General features: G+C 42.8%; 1 protein-coding gene across 2 annotated transcripts in view; it reads left to right on the top strand.

The window, feature by feature from the left end:
* PRPH (peripherin) overlaps positions 1-26,609 on the top strand; it is a 42,503-nt gene extending 15,894 nt beyond the window's left edge. Inside the window, exons 4-9 of one of the 2 annotated variants that reach the window (XM_075850206.1) lie at positions 2,914-3,078; positions 3,294-3,419; positions 5,448-5,668; positions 8,162-8,211; positions 14,170-14,249; positions 25,932-26,609. In XM_075850206.1, the coding sequence (XP_075706321.1) occupies positions 2,914-3,078; positions 3,294-3,419; positions 5,448-5,668; positions 8,162-8,211; positions 14,170-14,249; positions 25,932-25,982 (693 nt within the window). In that variant the 3' untranslated portion in view covers positions 25,983-26,609. Of the gene's footprint in view, positions 1-2,913; positions 3,079-3,293; positions 3,420-5,447; positions 5,669-8,161; positions 8,212-14,166; positions 14,250-25,931 lie in introns of both variants that reach the window. The other variant, XM_075850205.1, reaches the window with a different exon arrangement.
* The last annotated feature ends 948 nt before the right edge of the window (positions 26,610-27,557 follow it).

Genomic DNA, 27,557 nt, shown 5'->3' with positions numbered 1-27,557 from the left:
TAGCCACAAAAATAAATTTGTATGCATCTTTTTTTTAAAACATTACAGTTTAACTGGTTGCCAACACAGGACGAGAATGCTCGTCCTGAGCAGCGGGTACTTCGCGCATTAGGACGAGCATTCTCGTTCTGTGTGACAGCCGTCTCTGCGCGTGATCGAGAGCGGGGCAACGGCGGTAATACACAGCCACGACCCCGCTCTGACAGCGGAGAGAAGAGAAACCTCTTCTCTCCGCCGTTAACCCCTTGAATGCCGTGATAAAAGCTGATCGCGGCGTTCAAGGAGGGGGGACTGCACTTTGATCGCGTCACAGAAAATAACTGTTACATGATCAAAGCTCATAACTTGTATGGGCAGACAGCCCAGGGTCCATTGAAGGACCCCAGGGCTGTCTGAACATATTTCCTGTTGTTAGGGCATACTGAGGTATGCCCTAACAACTGCCTGTGTACAATAAGTACACAGGCTAATGTACTGGCATATAGATCTATGCCAGTACATTACAGTTAAAAAATAAAAATTAAAATTAAAAATCCCTTTAAAAGTTAAATGAATGTAAATTTTTTTTATGATTAATAAATAAAAAGTAAAAAAATACACAGAAACACACATTTTTTTTATAATAAATAAACTTTTTAAAATATAAGTCCCAAAACATTAAATAATATAGACATATTTGGTATCGCCACGACCATAACAACCTGTACATCAAATGTATAACATTATTTATGATGATCGGTGTATGGTGTAAAAAAATAAAATAAAAAACTGCAGCGAAACTGCTTTTTTTTCTGCATTTTCGCCCAAATAAAAATGTATCTAAATTAAATGATAATGTATTTGTACCAAAACATGGTACCTACATAAACTACAACTCGTTCCGCAAAAAACAAAGTCTCATACAACTACGTCGTACAAAAAATAAAAGAGTTATGAGCGCCGGGACGCAAAGAGGGAAATATAAAAAAATTGTTCTGTCCTCAAGGCCAAGATTGGCCGTGTCCTTAGGGGGTTAATGAAAAATTGCATTTTTCACAATATGCCAGGTCTCTACTTTCAGAAAATATATAGCTATATGTCTAATACATATATATTTTTTTCCTATAATTCAATTTAGATCAAAAGTGTGAAAATTTGTCAGTGAAGAGGTTACGCTGTTAGTCACGTCCAGTGGCAAAAACATAAATTATATTTTAGATTCATATATATACACTACCGTTCAAAAGTTTGGGATCACCCAGACAATTTTGTGTTTTCCATGAAAACTCACACTTATATTTATCAAATGAGTTGCAAAATGACTAGAAAATATAGTCACGACATTGACAAGGTTAGAAATAATGATTTTTATTTGAAATAATAATTTTCTCCTTCAAACTTTGCTTTCGTCAAAGAATGCTCCATTTGCAGCAATTACAGCATTGCAGACCTTTGGCATTCTAGCTGTTAATTTGCTGAGGTAATCGGGAGAAATTTCACCCCATGCTTCCAGAAGCCCCTCCCACAAGTTGGATCGGCTTGATGGGCACTTCTTGCGTACCATACGGTCAAGCTGCTCCCACAACAGCTCTATGGGGTTGAGATCTGGTGACTGCGCTGGCCACTCCATTACAGATAGAATACCAGCTGCCTGCTTCTTCCCTAAATAGTTGTCGCATAATTTGGAAGTGTGCTTTGCGTCATTGTCCTGTTGTAGGATGAAATTGGCTCCAATCAAGCGCTGTCCACAGGGTATAACATGGCGTTGCAAAATGGAGTGATAGCCTTCCTTATTCAAAATCCCTTTTACCTTGTACAAATCTCCCACTTTACCAGCACCAAAGCAACCCCAGACCATCACATTACCTCCACCATGCCTGACAGATGGCGTCAGGCACTCTTCCAGCATCTTTTCAGTTGTTCTGCGTCTCACAAATGTTCTTCTGTGTGATCCAAACACCTCAAACTTCGATTTGTCTGTCCATAACACTTTTTTCCAATCTTCCTCTGTCCAATGTCTGTGTGCTTTTGCCCATATTAATCGTTTCCTTTTATTAGCCAGTCTCAGATATGGCTTTTTCTTTGCCACTCTGCCCTGAAGGCCAGCATCCCGGAGTCGCCTCTTCACTGTAGACGTTGACACTGGCGTTTTGCGGGTACTATTTAATGAAGTTGCCAGTTGAGGACCTGTGAGGCGTCTATTTCTCAAACTAGAGACTCTAATGTACTTGTCTTGTTGCTCAGTTGTGCAGCGGGGCCTCCCACTTCTCTTTCTACTCTGGTTAGAGCCTGTTTGTGCTGTCCTCTGAAGGGAGTAGTACACACCGTTCTAGGACATCTTCAGTTTCTTTGCAATTTCTCTTATGGAATAGCCTTCATTTCTAAGAACAAGAATAGACTGTCGAGTTTCACATGAAAGCTCTCTTTTTCTAGCCATTTTAAGAGTTTAATCGAACCCACAAATGTAATGCTCCAGATTCTCAACTAGCTCAAAGGAAGGTCAGTTTTATAGCTCCTCTAAACAGCAAAACTGTTTACAGCGGTGCTAACATAATTGCACAAGGGTTTTCAAGTGTTTTCTAATCATCCATTAGCCTTCTAACACAGTTAGAAAACACAATGTACCATTAGAACACTGGAGTGATGGTTGCTGGAAATGGGCCTCTAAACACCTATGTAGATATTGCATTAAAAAACAGACGTTTGCAGCTAGAATAGTCATTTAGCACATTAACAATGTATAGAGTGTATTTCTGATTAATTTAATGTTATCTTCATTGAAAAAAACTGTGCTTTTCTTGCAAAAATAAGGAAATTTCTAAGTGACCCTAAACTTTTGAACGGTAGTGTATATATATATATATATATATATATATATATATATATATATATATATATATACATACTGAAGTTTGTTATGTCATCCCAACACAGGAACTCCAAGATGTGCAAGTCTCTGTGCAGGCACAACCAATTCATATGGAAATTGAAGCAATAAAGCAGCCTGACTTGACTTCTGCACTTCGGGACATACGCAGTCAATATGAGACCATTGCTGCCAAGAATCTCCATGAGTCTGAGGAGTGGTATAAATCCAAGGTAAATGGAAAATGTGGACAGGTTATCGTAAATAATATTAATAATTCAAATATCTGTCTTTACCTAGGAGAAGTAAATCTGACCCAGTCATTGACAACATTGTGGTTTCTTTTTTAATTGTCTTAATCAGCCTAGCTAGAATATATGGTGAAGTAGTAAGTTATTAATAGGCATCACATATACAAATGAAATTTCTTCTGTTCTTCACTGTACAGTTTACTGACTTGTCCGATGCTGCAACCCGCAATAATGACGCGTTGCGTCAAGCCAAGCAGGAGATGAACGAATCCCGCCGACAGATCCACAGTCTGACCTCTGAGATTGATGGACTGAAAGGAACAGTGAGTATTTTCTTTTCATCAAGCCTGCTTTTATATATGTCTACCTCTATACTTATTGTTCTGTTCCAAAGTTTTTGCGCAATAAGCAAGTTCTAGTCCTGGCAGCTAGTGTAAAAAGTAACCCCAATCCTTACAGTAGATACAGACAGAGAGTTAAAAAAATACATATATAATTGAGTTCGACTTTCCACATTTACAAAATTATTTTGATCCAGAGGAAGGCAAAATAATAGGCAAAATAATAATAATAATAATAATAATTAAAAAAAAACTTACAACGCATGGTCCAAACAGCATTCAAAATTCTACAGTGTTAATACTTTATATTATTTTTCAAAAGAAAAATCCCCAACGCTTTCTTAAAACTATTTACATTTTCCATTATTACAAATTCAAGTGGGGAAGGTCCTGTTGTGTTATAGTTTTAAGGCTATGTTCACACGCTTAACAAAAACCGGCTGTAAGATATGGAGCTGTTTTCAAGGGAAAACATCCCCTGATTTTCAACTATTGCACTTCTTTTTTACAAACGGCACGTAAAAAATTCCCCGTGGGAACAGAATGCCGTTGTTCCCATTTCAATGGGCAGATGCTTGGAGGCGTTCAGCCTCCATATTTTTAGCCGTTTTTCGGGCCATTTACGGCCCGAAAAAAGGCTGAAAATAAGCCGTGTGAACATACCCTAGCAGTAATACTTTTGCATGGTGGTTTTTCAAGTGTAGACCATTAGTATACCTCACACAACAGTCTCTATCATTGGTGTAAATGTCCCCAACGCTAGAATTTTCTAACTCTGGAACTGCAGACTATAACCCATAAAAATGATGGCTGGAATTAAACATATAAATGAATGTACATAATTAATGTTATGGGAGTTGGACATCATACAAGACAATTTTTTTGTGGTTCTTAAAAATCTTGATATTGATTTGAATTCATTCCTCCAACCAAAAATGAAAATTTCCCATTACTCCAGGAATCCATACAGCTCAAAGCTTGGAACAAAATCATTAAAAATACAGACACATGTTTTTTTCTAAACAAAATTTGATTCTTATTACACATCACTAGAAGTTCACTTTAACCCTTAAACACAGAATGTGCATGTACGTCATCTGCAGCAGTTAATTGGCGCAGAATGTTGGACATCATTCTTATCGCACGGGCACAGGAGCTTTTCTGGCACAATTGCTAAGGAGGCCTAGCTGTGACTTACAGCCGGCTCCCGCAGCAACAGTTGGAATCAGGGATAACTCCGATCCTGGCCGTTTAACCTCTCAAATGCTGTGCTCAAAAGCGACTGCAGGATTTAAGCGGTTTAACAGAGGGAGGGGGCGATCGTGGGTCGCCGATGGGTTGTCATGGCAGCCAGAGCCATCCCCCATCAACAAAAAATCAATAAAAGTTAAATGAACAAGTCCCATGTTACCCAAAATGGTAGTAATAAAACTATATATTGTCCCGCAAAAAACAACAACACACAAACGACTATGTCAACGGGAAAATTAAAAAGTTACGGCTCTTGGAATGCGCAAAAAAATATTATTTTCTTTGAAAATCTAAAAAAAACCTGTACATATTTTGTATTGGATCATTGAATAAAGTTAGAACATTACTTATGCCCCTTGGGGGAACGCATTTAAAACGCAAAAAAACAATGTCGGAAATGCCGTATTATTTTCATTCCCCAAAAAAAATTAATAAACGTTAATCAAAAAATTATACGTGCCCCAAAATCGTGCCATTAAAAATATAAGTCATTCTGCAAAAAGCAAGCCCATATACAAGCTATGTCTAATTAAAAAATAAAAAAATTACGGCTATAGGAATGCACCGATACAAACCTAAAAAAGGAAACAGGCCTGGTCGTTAAGGAGTTAGTTAAGGACTTGATTTATATATGCCCAAACTGACTTTTCAACTCTTGTTGAGGCTGACCATTGTTTGTCACTTTGTGTCACAAATTTGACATTTTCTCTGATAATTTTATAATGTTAATGCTGAGCCACGGTTTATTCTTCTGTAAAGAATGAAGCTCTGCATCGTCAGATGAAGGATATGGAAGAACATTTTGGGATAGAAGCAGCAAACTACCAGGATTCAATCGTACGTCTAGAGCAGGAAGTGCAACATATGAAAGAGGAAATGGCACGTCACTTGAGAGAATACCAAGACCTTCTCAACGTCAAGATGGCATTAGATATTGAGATTGCAACTTACAGAAAACTTCTAGAAGGAGAAGAAAGCAGGTAAAGATTGAGTTTGTTCATGATAGTGAGTGTTATGGAAGTATTAAGGATGTAGCATTAAATCACTATATAGACTTACACACATACATACATAATATATTTATGTGAAATGTTATGTTTTTTGTGTCACGGGGCCTCTGGATAACGAGACTGTCACGGGGCCTACAGAGGATAGCGTGCAACCACTGTGTCACCAAGGAATTTGACTTAGGGCTAATCCGGGGAGCGTAGTCTAAGGAATCTCCAGGTATCCACCCTTTAACACCTATAGAGGGATCTGGACTTCACTTCTGAGAACCCCCAGGTCACTACCCCAAGTGTAGTCGGGAGTAGTACCCCCAAACAGGGTTTGGTATAGCATAGGTCAGGGCAGGAGGCAGATGATCACTCACGGTTAACTGAGCCAAAGGTCAGGGCAGGTGGCAGAGGGTCCTCAGGGCAACAAGCAGGAGGTCGTGGCAGGCGGCAGACAAGGATAGTCAAAGGTGCAGGCAGGGTCAAATAATGGGTAATCCAAACAAACAGCAATGCAGGATTTCTCTAGCAATCTAGGAGGAAATGCTCCGGCAATGACAAACCAGAAAAAGAGCCTCCTTTATACCCTGGAAATCGGGGTGGATAATTTGGTGTGCACTGGCTCTTTAAGGGAAAAAGGGGCAGGAGGAGAACGGTGGCGATGAAGGTCATGACAAGACCGGAGTGAAGGAGGACACGGCACCGAACTGGAGCCAGAGGATGCCGCTGAGAGGTAAGTATACAGCGGCATCGGAGAGCGGTGCCCTTTATATAGGGCAGTGGTTCCCAAACTTTCTGAGGCCGGGACCCACTCTTGGCTGAAACTTTTGTTTGGAACCCCCCACTACCGTACTTATCCTCATTTTCTCTGACGTATATGTCAACATTACTCGTAGTTAGATGCTGGTACTTAGCTCCATTAGAAAAATAAGTCTTTGAAACAGCGAGAACAACAAGAATTGTGTGGGCGGGGGAGGGGTGGGCTTAAGGTTTCCTGCTGCTGTGAATTGCTGAGGCCCGACTATGGCTGCTAATGGTGGGTCATGTAACCTGACCGTCCATCAGTGGCCATCAGAGGCATAGCTAGGGGTTTAGCACAGGGGGGGTGAAACACATCTGAGTAGGCTCCAACCCAGTGGGCCCCCACACACAGTATAATGACCCCTTAGTGGCCCCCAAACAGGATAAAGCCCCTATGGCTGCTCCCACACAGGATAATGCCCCTATAGCTGCCCCACACAGGACAATTCCCCTATAGTTGCCCCCACAACTATAATGTCCCTATAGTGCCTCCCCACACAGTATAATGCCCCTATAGTGCCTCCCCACACAGTATAATTCCCCCATAGCTGCCCCTACACAGTATAATGGCCCCTTAGTGCCCCCACACAGTATAATGGCCCTATAGCTGCCCGCACACAGTATAATGCCCCTATTTTGCCACCCTACACAGTATAATGCCCGTAAAGCTACCCTCACAGTATAATGCCCCCATAACTGCCCCACCCAGTATAATGGCTTATAACTGCCCCCACTCAGAATGATGCTCCCATAACTGCTCCCCACACATAATAATGCCCCCATAGCTACCCCTACACAGTATAATGCCCCTATAGCTGCCCCCACACAGTATAATTCCTCTATAGCTGCTCCCACACAGTAAACTGAATCTATAGCTGCCCCCACACAGTATAATGCCTCTATAGCTGCCCTCAAACAGTTTAATGCACCCATAGCTGTCCCCACACAGGTTAATATCCCTATAACTGCCATCATAGCTCCCCTCTACACAGTATAAAGCCTCCCATAGCTGCCTCAACACAGCCCCAATAGTGCATAATATTAATAACAAAATACATACTCACCTATGCCCATTATCACGACGGGTGGAGGAGATCCTTCTGCTTCTCCAGTCTGTGCAGTGTGTGGCTCAGAGCAGACAGGCTTGATGACGTCACTATATCACTTCTGTCTGCGCCGAGCGGCTCACCGCTCACGTCATAGTGAATGCTGGAGCAGGGAGCCGTCAGTTCCTTGCTCCAGCATTGAATTCAACGGTATCTGTGTCCCGAGGACGCAGATACTTTTGAAACCGGGATATCAGTGAGTGACTCGCGACCCCCGGAGATCTTCACACGACCCACAGTTTGGGAAACAGTGATATAGGGGTTTTGTGTTTCTTATATATGTTAGGATTATGTCACATAAAATTTGCAGGCTGTGTAGTTATTGACATTTTTAAGATTAGATTGCAGCGTATTGTGATCTGAGAAAAATTGCTAAATGGTTATCCTCAATAAGGTAATTTATACCTTCATTATCCCATATACTATCTTGAAAGACCATTATATATAGAATACACAGCAAGTCAATGTTCTGGAAGAAATGGTTGCACATAGCAGACAGGTAGACAATCCTACAAAGTTCTATACTTTTTGTGGACATGTGGTTTCTCATTCCAGTTTTACTCTTTTTCAGGATTGTTGTACCGATTCATTCCATGACTTCTCTCAGTTTTAAAAGCCCAGGTAGGTGCTTTTCCTTCATAGTCCTCTAGGTGTAATTCCACAATTACACTTCAAACACATATTATATCACCCGATAGAGAGTGAAGACAGTGAGCACTCTAATATATCTCATAAATCGAAACAAAGTCCTTATCTTTGGTTAACATATTCAGATCCTTGGCATGATGTTTACTATTTTCAGTGTAAAGGCCCTTTTACACTGGCCTATAATCGGCCGGTGCAGCGAGCGCAGATCAATGAGACATCATTGATCGGCGCTCGTTTTCTCCTGTCACACGAAGCTATGGATGGGGACGAGCGGTCGTTACTCTGATCGCTCGTCCCCATACATTATTATCATGTTGGCAGCGCGTCTACCTGTTTATACATGGAGATGTGCTGCCGACAACGCTAATATTTAACTTTTTTAAAAGGATATGATCAGCAGATGATTGAGCGTTTGCTCGTTCATCTACTGTTCACTGTCCTGTTTACACTGTTTTCTATGAACGCTCGTCTGCCCGATTATTGCCCAGTGTAAAACCCTTAGAGACAATGGCTTATTAGTTCCCAATAACCTGTTGGTAGAAGGTGCCTTGTAATCTCTACTTGACAACCTCCAGCGGCCTTCACCCATTTAGGCTTCGTTCGTTCACATCTGCGTTTTGCCTTCCATTCTAGCGGATCTGTCATAGGACCACAGTCAAAAAAACCATTGATTTCAATGAGTTTTGTTTTTGCATCAGTTGTGCTTAGGGCCTGTTCACATCAGTGTTCGTTTCCGCTGAGGGGTTCCGTCAGGTTAACTCCTCAGCGGAAAGTCAAACGGAAACCTCAGCAAAGCGAAGGAACCTTGTCACAACGGTGACAGATGGAAACCATTAGCTAGGTTTCCATCACCATTGAGTTCAATGGTGAGGGAAACGGAAGCTGTTTCCCTTTGACTTTCCGCTAAGTGGTTAACCCGACGGAAACCTCCGACGGAACCCCTCAGAGGAAACTAACGCTGATGTGAAAACACCCTCAGCTAGTCCCCGTTCCGTCAGGTTTCCGTTTTTTTTTACTAAAGCAATAGTGTAGTCTGCTGCGCTATTGTTTCCGTCAAAAATGACGGAAACCTGATGGAAAGGACCTTTCCCTTTTATTTTTTTAACATTAAAGTCAATGGACGATGGATACAAACTGATATGCCATCTGTTCGTATCGGTTAGGGCCTGTTCACATCACCATTCGCTTTCCGTTCCGGGGTTCCGTCGGAGGCTTCCGTCGGGTAAACCCCGCAACGGAAAGTGAAAGTGAAACCACAGCTTCCGTTTCAGTCACCATTGATATCAATGGTGACGGAAACATCGCTAATGGTTTCCGTTCGTCACCATTCCGGCAGGTTTCCGGTTTTCCGACGGAATCAATAGCGGAGTCGACTGCGCTATTAATTCCGTTGGAAACCGGAAACCTGCCGGAATGGTGACGAATGGAAACAATTAGCGATTTTTCCATCACCATTGAGATCAATGGTGACTGAAACGGAAGCTGTGGTTTCACTTTCACTTTCCGTTGCGGGGTTCACCCGACGGAAACCTCTGATGGAACCCCGGAACGGAAAGCGAGCGGTGATGTGAACAGGCCCAAAGATGCAAAGATAAAAACGGATCCGTTAAAAGTGGAGTATAATTGATGACAAACTGACACAAACAGAAAGAAAAGAGTCCGTTTTTGTGACGGATCCGGTGAACTGATCCGTCAAAAACAAATATATTTTACATTCTGTTGCATTCAGTCTGGCATCAGTCAGTCTGTCCGTTTTTATTTTTATTTCAACGGATCTGCATCTTTGTGTTTGTTTGATATCGATTCAGTACATGACCACACAACCCAGTGTCTCCTAAAAAAATTAAACTAATTGTTTGTAAAAAAAAAAAAAAAAGTAAAACGCACTGAGGTAATAAAAGTAGTCCCTGTTCTGAGGTACATACAGTTACACTCATCTCTCAGTAATATTTTCCTTGCATTTGCATCTATTTACAGTGGTGTCTCAAGACCCATTCCCCTCCCGTGCTTGTTCCGTATCATTGGCCCGTGTAAACATTCCAGCGATCAGCCTAATCACATCTTTTATGCAACCTATAAAATCATAATTGTCGGCAGCACATCTTCCTGTGTAAACCGAGGATGTACTGCCGAGAAGACGCAAACAGTATGGGAACCGAACAATGTTTCATTGGCCCATGTAAAAGGGCCTGTTAGCAAGCGCTAATTTACTTGTGAGCTTGTTATGGGCGGTCCAAACCTGTGTTCCCGTGCAAATCAGACTTTATTTAGGGCTCATTTAGATGAGCTTGTATCACGTCCGTATGACCAGGGCTGGTTTTAGACAAAGTGGGGCCCTGAGCAAAGTTAAAAGTGGGGCCCCAAATGCTGAATTAGGGCCTCTTCATCAGGGTTCCATTGATGGCTTCCGTCAGGGGAACCCATGAACGCAAACCAAACTGAAAACTTAGCTTTCCAATTGCATTACCACTGATTTGAATGGTAATGTTTCTGTTGCAAATGGTTTCAGTTTGTCTCCGTTCAGTAAGGTTTCCGTTTTTTTGCGGATTCCGTCAAAAAATGGAAACCTTAGCGGAGCGGAGACAAACAGAAACCATTTGCAACGGGAGCATTACCATTGAAAACAATGGTAATTAAACGGAAGCTATGGTTTCTGTTTGCCTTTCCGTTGATGGGTACCTGTGATGAAAAGGTCTGACGGATCCCATCAACGGAAACCAAAACACTTTTGTGAACACACCCTTACTTTATCAATAATGCAGTCAATTCAGAATGCGGTGTGCAGAGAACTGCATTGCTGATTTTTAGCACCAAAAGCATACGTCCACCCTCTCATACAAAAAAATTGTCTATATTACATATACAGTTATTAAATCATGCCACTATATTAGATAAAATATTACCTGCATATTGTTACTGAACATAATTCACTGTTTATAAGACCAATAATAATACATTATATGGTCCAAATTATACCGCCACACCATAACCACATATTGACTGAAAAATACCCCAATTCTGTTACTGAATAAAAAACACTAAACACAGACAAATATTACCACCATATAGTGACCATATAGTGGTAGATGCCAGTTATACATAGGGGTTCTGCAGACAATATAAGTGATTACAGCACATTTAGATCTAGTGACTCACAGGTGATGTTTTTTCTGATTAGAGTCGTTCACTTTCCCTTGTTTTCTCCATCCGGCCCAGACCACTGTGACAACTTATTCCAGCCACGACTCGTCCTTGCAGAATTTAACACAAAGAAATGTTGGTTTCTCGCTTTTCCAGCATCCTCCACACCTATACCCCATCCTCTAAACTAAATCTTCATCCACAGTGCCCCAGATGGTAATAATGATCCCTCAGTGCTCGACACAATAAAAGTGCCCCATCAGTAACCGTGCCACCTTTGTGCCTACTGTAGATAACACCACACACAGCCCCCTGTAGATAGCGCCACACAGGCCTCTCCCTTGTCGATAGTGCCATACAGTCTCCCTAGTAGATAGTGCCACACAGCCCCCACTTAGTATAGTGCCACACAGCGCCCTCACTTAGTATAGTGCCACACAGCCCTCCTTGTATTTAGTGCCACACAGCCCTCGTTGTATATAGTGCCACAGTGCCCCCCCTTGTATATAGTGCCACACAGCCCTCCCTTTGTATATAGTGCCACACAGTCCCCCTCCCTTGTGTATAGTGCCAAACAGCCCCCTCCCTTGTATATAGGGGCACACAACGCCCCTCCCTTGTAGATAGTGCCACACAGCCCTCCCCCTTGTAAATAGTGCCATACAGCCCCCTCTAGTAGATAGTGCCACACAGCCCCCCCACTTAGTATAGTGCCATACAGCCCCTCCTTGTATATAGTGCCACACAGCCCTCCTTGTATATAGTGCCACGCAGCCCCTTGTGTATAGTGCCATACAGCCGTCCTTGTATATAGTGCCACACAGCCTCCCCTTGTATATAGTGCCACACAGCCCCCCTTGTAAATAGTGCCATACAGCCCCCTAGTATATAGTGCCACACAGTCCCCTTGTATATAGTGCCACACAGCGCTCCCCCTTGTAAATAGTGCCATACAGCCCCCCTAGTAGATAGTGCCACACAGCCCCCCACTTGGTATAGTACCACACTGCGCCCCCACTTATTATAGTGCCATACAGCCCCCCTTTTATATAGTGCCACACAGCCCCTTGTGTATAGTGCCACACAGCCCCTCCTTGTATATTGTGCCACACAGCCCTCCTTGTATATAGTGCTACACAGCCCTCCTTGTATATAGTGCCACACAGCCGTCTCCTTGTATATAGTGCCACACAGCCCTCTCCTTGTATATAGCGCCACACAGCCCCCCTCTTGTATAAGTGCCACACAGCCCCCCATTGTATATAGTGCCGCACAGCCCCCTCCCTTGTATATAGTGCCGCACAGCCCCCCTCCCTTGTAAAAGTGCCACACAGCACCCCTCCTTTGTATATAGTGCCACACAGCCCTCCTTGTATAAAGTGTCACACAGCCCCCCTTTGTATATAGTGCCACAAAGCCCCCCTCTATAGTGCCACACAGCCCCCCATTGTATATAGTGCCGCACAGCCACCCTCCCTTGTATATAGTGCCACACAGCCCCCCTCCCTTGTAAAAGTGCCACACAGCGCCCCTCCTTTGTATATAGTGCCACACAGCCCTCCTTGTATAAAGTGTCACACAGCCCCCCTTTGTATATAGTGCCACAAAGCCCCCCTCAATAGTGCCACACAGCCCCCTCCCTTGTATATAGTGGCACACAGCGCCCCTCCCTTGTATATAGTGCCACACAGTCCGTGCACCCAAAATAAATAAGATTGTACTTATCTTTCCCCTTTCCCGTTACAGAAGGAGCACTGGACAGGCTCCGGTCAGGATGCATGCGCAGACCAGCATGTTGCAGTGACGTCATCACGCTGGCCTGCGCAGGGAGTCATCCCAGCGCCTTATAGGCTGCAGGCCTAACATGGCCTGCAGCCTATAGTACTCATTTGTATCTGTGTCCTGGGGATACAGATACAAGTACTCATTTGTATCTGTGTCCTGGGGATACAGATACAAGAGAATGTGGATGTCGCTAGCACCGGGGCCCCCTCCGGTGCTAGTGACGCAACTGAGCATGAGGGGGCCCGTGCCGCCCGGACCATAAATGTTATGGGCCGGGTGATGCAGGCTTTCTTGGGCCCCGTAGCAGGGGGCCCTAAGAGGATGGGGGCCCTGGCCAATTTCCCAGTTTGCCCCCCCTAACGCCGGCCCTGCGTGTGACGGCCGTTCAAACAAAGGCCGTCACATGGACTCACGTATTTTAAAGGGGCCGTTCACACGACCGTTGTTTCAACGGAGAGTGTGAAGGGTCTGTGAAAAAATAGGACATGTCCTATTTTATTGCGTTTCACGCATCCCTCCATTGACTCTAGTCTATGCGGGATCCGTGGGAATTTTTCACGTCTGAGGTTGCCGACACTCGTCTGAATGTGGCCTTAGGGATGGGAAAACGAGTGGTTATCAGCAAGACAGCTCGTCGATCAGCGATCGTTTGCTCCTTTCACAAGGTCATATGATGGGTAATGTATGGGGATGAATGATCATTACTATGATTGTTTGTCTCCATAAATTTCCATCATGTGGGCAGCATATCTCCCTGTTCACACAGGGACATGTGCTGCCAACTAGCGACCATTTTATTTGCTGCATAGACAAGCAGATCAGCCGATGAACGAGCGTTTGCCCTATTTACCTAGTGTAATGATCGAGAATGAGCATTCATGTGAACGCTTGTTTGCCAGATCATTTGCTCCTGTAAAAGGTCCTTTGACTGATCTGTAGAATGTTTTTTGTTGGTTCTCAGTAATGTTTATACTGTGATGTAGAATGCTTTTTATCTCTCAGCAGCTCCTGAATTAGATCACAGCTCTGAAGTTCACACAAGGAAAACTGTTGTGATTAAAACTATTGAGACTCGAGATGGAGAGGTGAGGCATACTGTCTACATATAGGTGCCAAAATAAGGCATTTATTAATGTCATAATTTCCGAATGTTACATGTGGAGCCCTTGCCTTATTTAAATAAGGCCCCATGCACACGACCGTAAAAACGCCCGTAATTACTTCTATTACTTCTGTCCATAGACTACTATTGGCCACGGGTACCTTCCTGTTTGCGTACAGGAAGGTGCCCGGGCCGTTGAAAAATATAGAACATGTCCTATTTCAGGCTGTAATTACGGCACGGGCAAGCCCATAGAAGTCTATGGGGCTCCCGTAATTACGGGTGGCTACTTGTGTACACCCTTAATTACGGGAGCGTTGCTGGGCGACATCAGGGGATTTAAATGTTTAAATAAAGAGAAGCAGAGAAAATGGCGTCTGATCGAACATGTAACCCTTTTAAGTGGTTTGGACATGATTGTGACATCATTTCCAGCCCCCCTTTTTTTACGGGACCGTAAATACAAGTGGAATACAGATGACAACGGACCCGTATTTACGGATTAAAAACGTGTGACAAAGGACCCGTATTTACGGCCAGTATTTATCGGAGGGAAAAAATACGGTCGTGTGCATGGGGCCTAACTAAAAAAAGCCATGTTCATCTGATGATTTTTGAGGAATGGTAGGAATATTTTTTTTTATGGAAAGTTAGAATACAGGCACTCCAATGCATCCTTTTATACCCCAGTGCATTTTAAATGTATTGTCCTGACTGTACAAGCCCTCCTTTGATTGAAAGCCCTGCAGCGATCATTTAAGGCCCTTTTACACGGGCCAATGAGCGTTCACAGAAACCCATTTTCCCGATCATTTCCCTGTGTAAAGCTGCCCAGGGCAATGATTAGCCAATGATCGAGCAAAAGCTCTTTCATCGACTAATTGTATAGTTTATGCTGCAAGAAATAATATCGTTGTAGGCAGCACACCTCCCTTCATAAATAGGGAACTGTGCTGCCGACATGATAGAAATGTATGAGGAGGAATGATCGTGGCAATGATCGCTCGTCCCCAAACATAGCTCCTTGTGAAAGCAGCAAATGAGCGCCAATAAATGAGCTGTCTTGTTGATCGACGCTTGTTTACACGGCCCATGTCGGACCGTGTAAGAGGACCCTTAATTACCACGGTTCCATCTTCACTAAACCCACTGCAGGTAACTGCATGGAAAATGTGGCCAATGCAGGTGAAATGTAGTATTACATGGCACCCATTAGTATAACTGGACCATGTAATAAATACATGGTTGCATGGAGTCTACCAGATCGGGAGTTGCTTTTTTGTACCAGCTCTTCATTCCACCTCACAGAAAGGGGTGCCCTTTGATGTTGATATTCCCTAATAGGTGGTACAATCCCTTTAATATTTTAAAGGAGTGAAAGAGGGGTGAGGGTAGCCTAACAGCACACTAACTATGGAGCACAATATGATTCCCTGTTTTGTCTCTCTCTCTCTCTATATATATTTATATATTTATTTTTTGGAAAACAGGATTGTGTAGAACCCAAACTTAAACATTTTTGAATTTTTGGATTTTACTTTAAGGCACAATTTTTTTCTCTTTTGAGAAACCTTCTACCACCAGCTCAGGATGAAGAACCTGGGAAAAATGCTCCATGCATCGTGCGCTCTTGTGTGGGTGGTTCAGTAATTCCACAGAACCATCAGATGAAGTTTAAAACAATTTATTTAGAACCTACTAAAAAACAATAAAAGTCACTGCTGCAATGCATTTCAACCTTGTGCTGAGGTCTTCGTCAGGTGAATGCCCAATGCAAGGAGCATTTTTCCCGTGTTCTTCATTCTAAGTGACCACGGCAAGGAAACACCAATTTTGGAGCTATCAACCGTGGGTCTGCTCCAGCGGCCTGCACAGTGTGTCCGAGATTAGGGTGAATTCACCCGACAAGCAGCAAAGTTAAGTTGTGCTGATGATCCTGCACAACTAGATCAGGTGAGTCTATCAAAACTCACTTCTACACAAATTACCATTTGACAATACGTTATCACCTTAGAGCAGCGCCATCTCTCTCCTTTGTATTTTCTCCATATATCGAACACCACCAGCTCAGGGGGGTGGCTATGGGGACATCTTCTGCTCCTTCATATGCCAATCTCCTCTTGGGCAGGTGGGAGGACAAGTTTGTCTTTGATGAGGACCTTTTGTTTTATAATCACGTAGCCTTCTGTGGGCGATACAACGATGATGTGTTGATACTCTGGGAGGCTGAGTCACAATTATTTCAGGATTTTGTCTTAGGCCCCATGCACACGAACGTGCTTTTGCGGCCGCAATTCCCCCGAAAATCCACGGGAGAATTGCGGCCCCATTCATTTCTATAGGGCCATGCACACGACCGTGGTTTCCACAGTCTGTGCATGGCCCAGGAGCCTGGACCGCAGAAAGAACGGGCATGTCTTATTACGGCCCTGTTCTGCGGTCCCAGTCTCATAGGAAATAATGGACGCGGCCATGTGCACGGGCCGCGATTTGCGGGCGGCTCGCGGGTGACACTCTGCTGCCGGCCAACAAGAAAATCACGGCCGTGCACATGGCTACGGTCGTGTGCATGAGGTCTAAGTTTTGAATAAAAATAATTTAGGCATTATGTGTGAGATACATAAAAACGCAATTAATTTCTTGGACTTGACAATATGGATTGATGATAACCTACATATTCAACAAAAAAATTTCACAAACCAACCTCTACTAATAATTTACTAATGTGGAATAGTTATCATCCTGAGAGCCTTAAAAAGCGTATACCAGTTGGGCAGTATTTATGGGCAAGAGGAAATTGCTCCAGGGGAGAAGATTTTGAAATTGTTAGTAGTGATTATTATGCTAAATTTTGGGCTGCTCATGTAAAACCTTAAAAAACGGCTATCACGAAGCAAAGATCGTAACACATTCATAAACCAAAAAGTTTCCGGAGTCTATGAAACCCTTAAAGAAAAATTGATCAGCTGTATAAGGACGTTTGGCAACCAGAATTGTGATATAAAAAAATCCTCTCAAAACATTGGGGAATCCTGAGGAGTGATGACGACCTATGTAAAGTATTGCCATCAAAACCAATGATAACATACAGAAGAGGGAGAAATTGTAAAGACTTCTTATCACATAGCCATCTACATACTAATGGATCAGTATCAATGTTCCCTCTAAGTCTAGGCAGCTCCTGAGCGGGGCAGTTAGGGAGCAGGGCAAGTCTCCATCAATGGTGGGCGATCTGATGGCCAAAAGTAATACCCCCATAAAACGCTAATATAGCGTGCTAAATAAGAGAATAAGAAAGCTTATTTTAAATTAGTTTTAATTTTTTTAAATACTATAATATTACAAGTACACCAGTAAGTTATAAACACCAATTATAGGCATCAATGAAGGAATCCCTCCCTTACACCATTGTCCCTCTAAATAGCGCCACACAGACCACCTGTAGATAGTCACACACACCCCTATAGATAGCGCCACACACATCCCCCTGTAGACAGCATCACACACAGCCCTACCTATAGATATCGCGACACAGCCCCCCCCCCATAGGGAGCGCCACACACACACACACACCCCTGTGGATAGCGCCACTCCCCCTGTAGATAGCATCACACATAGCCCCCCTTGAATATAGTACCACACTGCCCCCCTTGTATATAGAGCTACATAGCCCCCCTTGTATATAGTGCCACAATGCCCCCCCTTGTATATAGTGCCACACAGTCCTCCGCTTGTATATAGTGCTACACAGCAATCCCGCCATGTATATAGTTTCTACACAGCAATCCCCCCCCCCGTGTATATTGCCACTTAGCCTCCCTCCCCTAAAAAAATATGGTACTTACCTTGCCTTCTTCCCGCGACGGACGGAGAGCTGCACAGCCTTGCGGGTCGTACGCTTGCGCAGACCGGCGTGATGAAGTGACATCATCACGCCGGCCTGCGCAGGGAGTCTTCCCAGTGCCTTATAGGCTGCAGGCCCAACGTGTCCTGCAGCTTATAGTATTAATTTGTATCTGCTTCTTGAGGATGCAGACACAAGTGAATATGGCTGTCTCTAGCACCGGGGCCCCCTACGGTGCTAGCGACACCACCGGGCCGCCCTTTTGATTATCCACCACTGTATCCGCCCGCCGCCCGTGACAGTGTGCGGGCTTTAAAGTTTAGTGAGCGGAGGGACTGTAGAAGGTGCGTGGCCGCGCTGTCGCTCACATTATAGGGAACACTAATCAGTATCAGGACAAACATGGCTCTGAAGCAGACCAAACGGTTTCTTAAAATGCAGTGATTGTAAAGCATGTGAACAAAGTCTGATATGTCAAAGGAAGTCTTTTGATAATCCAGTGGACAAAAGAATCTATAACATTCGCAAATTTATTAACTGTAAGACTGAGGGCATAATTTATGTAGCACAATCTAGCTCTTCACTTCTGTACGTTGGTAAGACAGTTCAACAGTTTAGACGGAGGGTACTACAACATATAAGTAATATCAGAACCAAGAAGGACACCCCACTTATCAAACATATGATATTTGTCGATCAAAATAATTTAAAGAGGCTCTGTCACCAGATTTTGCAACCCCTATCTGCTATTGCAGCAGATAGGCGCTGCAATGCAGATTACAGTAACGTTTTTATTTTTAAAAAACGAGCATTTTTGGCCAAGTTATGACCATTTTTGTATTTATGCAAATGAGGCTTGCAAAAGTACAACTGGGCGTGTTGAAAAGTAAAAGTACAACTGGGCGTGTATTATGTGCGTACATCGGGGCGTGTTTAATACGTTTACTAGTTGGGCGCTCTGACGAGAAGTATCATCCACTTCTCTTCAGAACGCCCAGCTTCTGGCAGTGCAGACACAGCCGTGTTCTCGAGAGATCACGCTGTGACGTCACTCACAGGTCCTGCATCGTGTCAGACGAGCGAGGACACATCGGCACCAGAGGCTACAGATGATTCTGCAGCAGCATCGGCGTTTGCAGGTAAGTCGATGTAGCTACTTACCTGCAAACGCTGATGCTGCTGCAGAATCAACTGTAGCCTCTGGTGCCGATGTGGCCGACACGATGCAGGACCTGTGAGTGACGACACAGATCTGCACTGCCAGAAGCTGGGCGTTCTGAAGAGAAGTGGATGATACTTCTCATCAGAACGCCCAGCTAGTAAAAGTAGTAAAAACGCCCCGATGTACGCACATAATACACGCCCAGTTGGACTTTTACTTTAAACACGCCCAGTTGTACTTTTGCAAGCCTCATTTGCATAAATACAAAAATGGCCATAACTTGGCCAAAAATGCTCGTTTTTTAAAAATAAAAACGTTACTGTAATCTACATTGCAGCGCCGATCTGCTGCAATAGCAGATAGGGGTTGCAAAATCTGGTGACAGAGCCTCTTTAAGTGACATAAAATTCTGCAAATTCAGCGGACGGATGAAGTTGGGCCCACGAGGCAGTAAGGGCGGGTTCACACGTGGCGGAATTTCACTTAAATTCCGCTGCGGACACTCCGCAGCGTTAATCCGCAGCGGAGCCGTTTCTCCATTGACTTTCACTTTAATTTAGCAGTGTTCGTTTAGACGCTGCGTACAATTCTGCTGCGGAGCATAGGCTGCGGAGCGGAATGTGGTGTCCGCAGCATGCTCTGTCTGTTGCGGAGCAGTGGCGGACTGGTTGCGGACTCATGGCGGAATTTCTCCATTGACTTCAATGGAGAGTCAAAATTCCGCAATGAAGTCCGCAGATCTTATGTGTGCTGCGGAGCGTATTGGTTTTACTACCATGACATTTCTTCATTCTGGCTGGACCTATGTATTTCTAGGTCTACAGCCAGACTGAGGAAGTCAATGGGGCTCCCGTAATGACGGGAGCGTTGCTAGGAGACGTCTGTAAATAGTCACTGTCCAGGGTGCTGAAAGAGTTAAGCGATCGGCAGTAACTGTTTCTGCACCCGGGACAGTGACTACCGATCTCAATATACATGTATCTGTAAAAAAAACATATAAGTTCATACTTACCGAGAACTCCCTGCGTCTGTCTCCAGTCCGGCCTCCCAGGATGACGTTTCAGTGTAAGTGACGGCTGCAGCCAATCACAGGCCAAGCACAGGCTGCAGCGGTCACATGGACTGGCGCGTCATCCAGGGAGGTCGGGCTGGATGCCGAAAGAGGGACGCGTCACCAAGACAACGGCCGGTAAGTATGAAAATCGTTTACTTTCACTAGGGAAAGTGCTGTCCCTTCTCTCTATCCTGCACATAGGGAGAAGGGAAGCACTTTTCCCGCAGTCCGCAGCAGCTAGTCCGCATCAATTTTCTGCACATTTTGTGCAGATCCGCAGCAGAATCTGCAATGCAGATTCTGTGCGGCATTGATGCGGACAGTTACGGAGGAAATCCGCCACGTGTGGTCATGCCCTTATATTGACAATCTGTTATTGAAAACAGAAGCGAAATGCATTTACAGATTTGATTCTCTTTAACCCAAAAGGACTCAATGAAGGGTTTACCTTCACTCCATAATTTGAGTATTTCTGTACTTATATAAAGATTTCTGGATCTTATTCTTATATTTATAATTATGATATAGCTCATGTTAAAAAAAAAAGCTAGATAACGTGATGGATATAAATAAATACTGAAAAGTAATCCTACACCATCGGATTTGTTTTATGTATCTCACAAATAATAATATTAGCCATTTGCAATAGATGATTGTGTTTCCCTCTGTTGTGATAGATTTGCTATATATTAACCCCTTCCCTCTTTAGCAACTTTTGACCTTCCTGACAGAGCCTCATTTTTCAAACCTGACATGTGTCCCTTTATGTGGTAATAACTCCGGAATGCTTTCACCTATGCAAGCGATTCTGAGATTGTTTTCTCGTGACACATTGGACTTTATGTTACTGGCAAAATTTGCTCGATATGTTCAGTATTTAAATGTGAAAAACACCAAAAATTTGCGAAAATTGCAAAAATTAGCATTTTTCTCAATTTAAATGTATCTGCTTGTAAGACAGGCAGTTATACCACACAAAATTGTTGCTAATTAACATCACCCATATGTCTACTTTAGATTGGCATCGTTTTTTGAACATCCTTTTATTTTTCTAGGACATTACAAGGCTTAGAACTTTAGCAGCAATTTCTCACATTTTCAAGAAAATTTCAAAAGGCTATTTTTACAGGGGCCAGTTCAGTTGTGAAGTAGTTTTGAGGGCCTTATATATTAGAAACCCCCAAAAAGTCACCCCATTTTAAAAACTTCACCCCTCAAAGTATTCAAAACAGCATTTAGAAAATGTCTTAACCCTTTACACATTTCACAGGAATTAAAGCAAAGTAGAGGTGAAATGTACACATTTCATATTTTTCTGCAGAAATAAATTTTTAATACCATTTTTTTTATAACACAGAAGGTTTTACCAGAGAAATGCAACTCAATATTTGTTGCCCAGTTTCTGCAGTTTTAGGAAATATCCCACATGTGGCCGTAGCGTGCTACTGGAATGAAGCACCGGCCTCAGAAGCAAAGGACCACCTAGTGGATTTTGGGGCCTTATTTTTGTTAGAATATATTTTAGGCACCATGTCAGGTTTGAAGGGCTCTTGCAGTGACAAAACAGTAAAAATCCCCCAAAAGTAACCCCATCTGGGAAACTAGACACCTCAAGGAAATTATCTTGGGGTGTAGTGAGCATTTTGACCGCACAGGTTTTTTACAGAAATTATTGGAAGTAGGCCCTGAAAATAATAATCTAAATTTTTTCCAAAAAAATCTAGGTTTAGCTAATTTTTTCTCATTTCCAGAAGGACTGAAGGAGAAAAAGCACCACAAAATTTGTAAAGCAATTTCTCCCGAGTAAAACAATACTCCACATGTGGTAATAAACGGCTGTTTGGACACACGGCAGGGCTTAGAAGGGAAACAGCACTATTTGGCTTTTGGATATCACATTTAGCAGGAATGGTTTGCAGAGGCCATGTCACATTTGCAAAGCCCCTGAGGGGACAAAACAATGAAAACGCCCAAAAAGGGACTCCATTTAGGAAACTACACCTCTTGAGGAATTCATCTAGGGGTGTAGTGAGCATTTTGACCCCACAGATGTTTCATAGAATTTATTAGAATTAGGCAGTGAAAATAAAAACAGTCCTTTTTCTTCAATAAGACGTAGCTTTAGCGCAAATTTTTCATTTTCTCAACAAATAAAGGAAAAAAAGAACCCAACATTTGTAAAGCAATTTCTCCCGAGTACGGCAATACCCCATATGTGGTAATAAACTGCTGTTTGGGCAAACGGCAGGGCTCAGAAGGGAAGGACCGCCATTTGGAGTGCAGATGTTGCTGGATTGGTTTCTGGGCGCCTGTGAGCCCAAAACAGTGGAAACCCCCCAGAAGTGACCCCATTTTGGAAACTACACCCCTCAATGCATTTACCAAGGGGTGTAGTAAGCATTTTAACCCTGCAGGTGTTTTGTAGAAATTAGTGTTCACTCGATGTTGCAGAGTGAAAATGGGATTTTTTTCCATAGATATGCCAATATGTGGTGCCCGGCTTGTGCCACCATAACAAGACAGCTCTCTAATTATTATGCGGTGTTTCCCGGTTTTAGAAACACCCTACATGTGGCCCTAATCTTTTGTCTGGACATATGACAGGGCTCAGAAGTGAAGAGTACCATGCGGAGTGGAGGCCTAATTTGGCGATTTACAAAGTATTGGTTCACAACTGCAGAGGCTCAGATGTGAAATAATAAAAAGAAACCCCTGATAAGTGACCCCCACTATGGAAACTGCACCCCTCAAGGCATTTATTAAGGGGTGTAGTGAGCATTTTCACCCCACAGGTCTTTTCCATAAATGAATGCGCTGCGGATGGTGCAAATTAAAAATTTATATTTTTCCCTAGATATGCCATTCAGTGGCAAATATGTCATGCCCAGCTTATGACGCTGGAGACACACACCCCAAAAATTGTTAAAAGGGTTCTCCCAGGTATGACGATGCCATATATGTTGAAGGAAACTGCTGTTTGGGGACGCTGTAGGGTTCAGAGCCGAGGGAGCACCATTTGGCTTTTGGAGAGCGGATTTTGCTGCAGCCGTTTCCCCTTAGTCGGTGTGACGCTGATGCCGCTCGTCATCCTACGGTACCCAATGGGGAACTAAAAGACGGTCATCAGATTTGTTATTATCATTCTGGTTGGATAGACGTCATTTTAGGGAGGTATCGTTTTGAGGATGGGAGAAGAAGGAAAGGAGGGATGGGGTATGTTATTTAAGGAGACGCCAATGCACCCGCGATTGTTATACCAACAGCCATCTCCCCTGAAGATGCCATTATAGATGGTGAAACATGTAGGGAGTCTAATTAGGGAAATTTTAATCTACACATCCATGTAGACTAGCCAGACAATCTATAGGTACTTATTTAGGCAGAGAGAGGAATGCCTCCATTCTCTAGTTAGAAATCCATCTTTCTTGAGGAGTCTGTGAATTCATAATTGCAGGACAATTTTTTTGATTACTTGATTACTTACTTTTGATTAATGCCTCCAATTTAGTTAGGCAATTTCTTTGATTTAGTGAGAATTTAAACGTTTACAATTATAGAGTAATATCAAAATTACCCTTTTGTATTAGGGTATGTGCACACGACCTCTTCTCAGATGTAATAGAGCCGTTTTACGCCTCGAATTACGCCTGAAAAGACGGCTCCAATACGTCGACAAATATGTGCCCATTGCCTGCAATGGGTCTTACGATCCTCTGTGCAGACGAGCTGTCATTATACACGTCGCTGTCAAAATAGGGGGCGTAAAATGACGTTTTGTCAAAAGAAGTGCAGGACACTTCTTGGGATGTTTTTGGAGCCGTTTTCTCATAGACTCTATTGAAAAGTTCTCCAAAAAAGGCAGCGAAAAACATCTGAAAATCAGGAGCTGTTTTCCCTTGAAAACAGCTCTGTATTTTCAGACGTATTTTGTTAATCTTGTGAACATACCCTTAGCGTACAGTACTGTTGGGACGAATGCCTCCATTCGCTATTTAGCATTCAACTAACCTGTGGTGCTATCAGTATTAGCCTCTGCTATGATTTAGGGATCAAATCCCTAGTGACAATTCCAGCATTCATAATTATAGGGCAATATTAAAACATTTGTCTGTCTGTATTGGTATTGTCCTCTGGTACAATTGGTAGGAATGCCTCCATTCACTATCTGGTAAATTTATCAAACCCTTCATAAAAGTGAGCACATCGAAAAGTAATTTTCAATAAAAGATAGTTGGTTAATCCCAAATAACTATTCTCTGTGACCCTTATCGAGACTGTAAAAAATATTGTCAGTTAATGGTAGTCCATGGACACTTTGTTATAAAGTCGTCTGTTTTGTACGTGGTTAGTACATTAATTGAATGTATTATGATATTAGTGACATTGATAACATTTTCTTATTTTTATAGAATTTTTTGGCACACAGTTAGCGGGAGTAAAAAAAATTTCAGTTTGTGTTCTACACAATCCTGTTGTCTAATAAATTTATGAATAGTTACTCCCACCGTGTGTTATAGGGCATGCAATATACTAATGAACAGACACTCCCACGCCTACTATTCATGAGGGGGGTGGCTGCTTAGTATTATCATTGCACACAGATATAGCTTCTATAAGTGTGCCGGTCACAAGGTTACATGTAGTGCACCATGCTGGCATACAGCATTTTAGTTACGCCCATACTATTAGGTTAGGTGGGCTGCTTCTAAATGTACCACACAAAGTACTGACACACTATTCTCCGACAGCACTATAAGGCCTGACTGCATATGGAAAAGATATCCATAATAAACTATAAATATCCATGATAAACATGAAGTATTAGTTTATATTTTGGCCAAAATTTGCAAGCTCGCAACCGGCGTCAAGGGTCCTCATCGTATTGCGACTCCCTACACTCCTATTACAAACAACTCACAAACTGTCTGCATCCTGCTGAGAATTGGTGTGTGTGTGTGTGTGTGTACCTGCCCTTGTAAGTAAGTATGGCCTGTTCAGTGATTTGTTAGAATAGGAGAGTAGGGACTGGCAATACGATTAGGACTCTTGACGCGGGTTGCGAGCTTGCGTGTTTTTACCAAAATATCAACTAATACCTCATGTTTATCGTGGATATTTATCGTTTATCATGGATATCTATTCAGAATGCAGCCAGGCCTTGTAATGCTGGGGGAGAATAGTGTGTCAGTACTTTGTGTGGTACACTTAGAAGGTGCTGGGCAGCCCATCTGACCTAATAGTATGGGCGTAACTTATAGGCTGTATGCCAGCATGGTGCACTACATGTAACTGTGTGACTGGCACACTTATAGAAGCTATATCTGTGTGCAATGATAATACTAAGCAGTCACCCCCCTCATGAATAGTAGGTGTGACAGTGGCGGTTCATCAGTATATTGCACTCGGCCAATCTCCCTCTATGTAGCACTGTGATTTGTCTGCATCCTGTTGGGAATTGGTGTGTGTACCTGTAAGTTTTTGCCTGTTCGGTGATTTTAAATTAATATACAGTAGTTCTTTTTCTGTGATTATATATATATATATATATATATATATATATATATATATATATATATATTTATTTTGTGTCTATATTTAAATACAGCAGGTTGTGACTGAGTCCAGGAAGGAGCGATCTTCTGAAGGGGAGAAGTAAAATTTCCAGATCTAGAAAGCCCCTTTAACACCCCTAATCATCACATACCTAGGGAGCGTGGAGCAGCCTCTGCTATACTAAATGAGTGACCATTTTAATTTTGAATGTCATCTATGTGGCGTTCAGGGGTTGCGTTACCAATATTAATTTCTGTTTTGGTAAAACATCTCTTAAGTGACTATGTCCCAGATTGTGTTATATGTTTTCTATTCCAATGACATCTTACACTATGAATATATCTTCCCATTCACTTTCTCCTCTTCTGAGAGCATTTAACCAATACTGAAATATAACTCAATTAGTTGATGTATGGGTGTACAATGAACGCAAATATTGAACATATTACATAAGTCTATTTGTCACAATACATGTCATAAATCTCCCAGGTATAGCAGTATGGCCTCACTACACATTGACCACATACGTAAGCCCGCTGGTTGGTTTTGGGCTCTCGCTGGTGCCAAGAACAGGAAATGCTTAAAGACAACAGAGCTGTAAAGCGACTTTGGTGCTATATATTTCCTTCTTTTGTGTATTAAATGGGACACTACTCTTCAGCATTGTAGCAATGTACTGTTCATGTGCCATGTCTGCTTAACCAGCTAATAAAACGTTTGCAGCAACTAAGCACAAGGAGTCAGACCACTTTATTATTATGGATGCGTATATATTTTCTGAATGTGTATTATACATTTATATTCAGGTGGACCAAAAAAGTTTCAAGGATTTTGCTAAGGATTGATACATAGATGTTAGTGAAGATGAAACTTTCCTGCATCTACTATGGACGCCTACCATACAAGATGGAGTCCATGCAAAATGTTATCTTTTAAACATATTCTAATCACTTTCACACACTAAAACCAGAAATGTAATGTTATTAAAAGTTGAACGTTATATGGAGTGCTTCACTAGGCCTCATGCACACGACCGTAGCCATGTGCACGGCTGTGTTTCCGGGTCGGCCGACCACGAAGTGACAGCCGCAAGCCGCCCGCAAATCGCGGGCCGTGCACATGGCCGCGGCCATTTTTTTGAATGAGCCCGGACCGCAGAACACAGCCATAATTAGGCTTGCCCGTTCTTTCTGATGTCCGGGCTGCGGGGCCATACCCGGACCGTGAAAACCACGGTCGTGTGCATGGCCTCATAGGAATGAATGGGGCCGCAATTCTCCCGTGGATTTTCGGGGGAATTGTGGCCGCAAAAGCATGTTTGTGTGCATGGGGCCATACAGTGACAGTATTGCACAAAAATGTATGCCAAAATAACACTTCGTTTGCATTTGGGCAATAGAAATCAATGTAATTCTTCACGGATAGGTTACTATACATTTTTTTTCTTTTTACAAAAAAGGTTCTCAAATGGATAGAAGATGTGGTGTAAAAGGCAATAACAATATATCTTAGACCCCTCCTTTTTTTAATTCTATTCCTTATTTATTTTAACATATAGGAACCTATCTGTGAAGTATCCGAATATATTCTATGGGCCACGCTTATGCCAAAAAGTGTTATATTAGCATGCGTTTTTGTCAAGGATAAATTTTTTAGCCAAGGCTATTGTGTAAGGCTT

This window comes from Rhinoderma darwinii, chromosome 2, assembly GCF_050947455.1.
Source record: "Rhinoderma darwinii isolate aRhiDar2 chromosome 2, aRhiDar2.hap1, whole genome shotgun sequence".
Classification (NCBI taxonomy): domain Eukaryota; kingdom Metazoa; phylum Chordata; class Amphibia; order Anura; family Rhinodermatidae; genus Rhinoderma; species Rhinoderma darwinii.
Note: the sequence above shows the minus strand (reverse complement) of the source record. Positions and strands in the feature narration are given on the sequence as shown.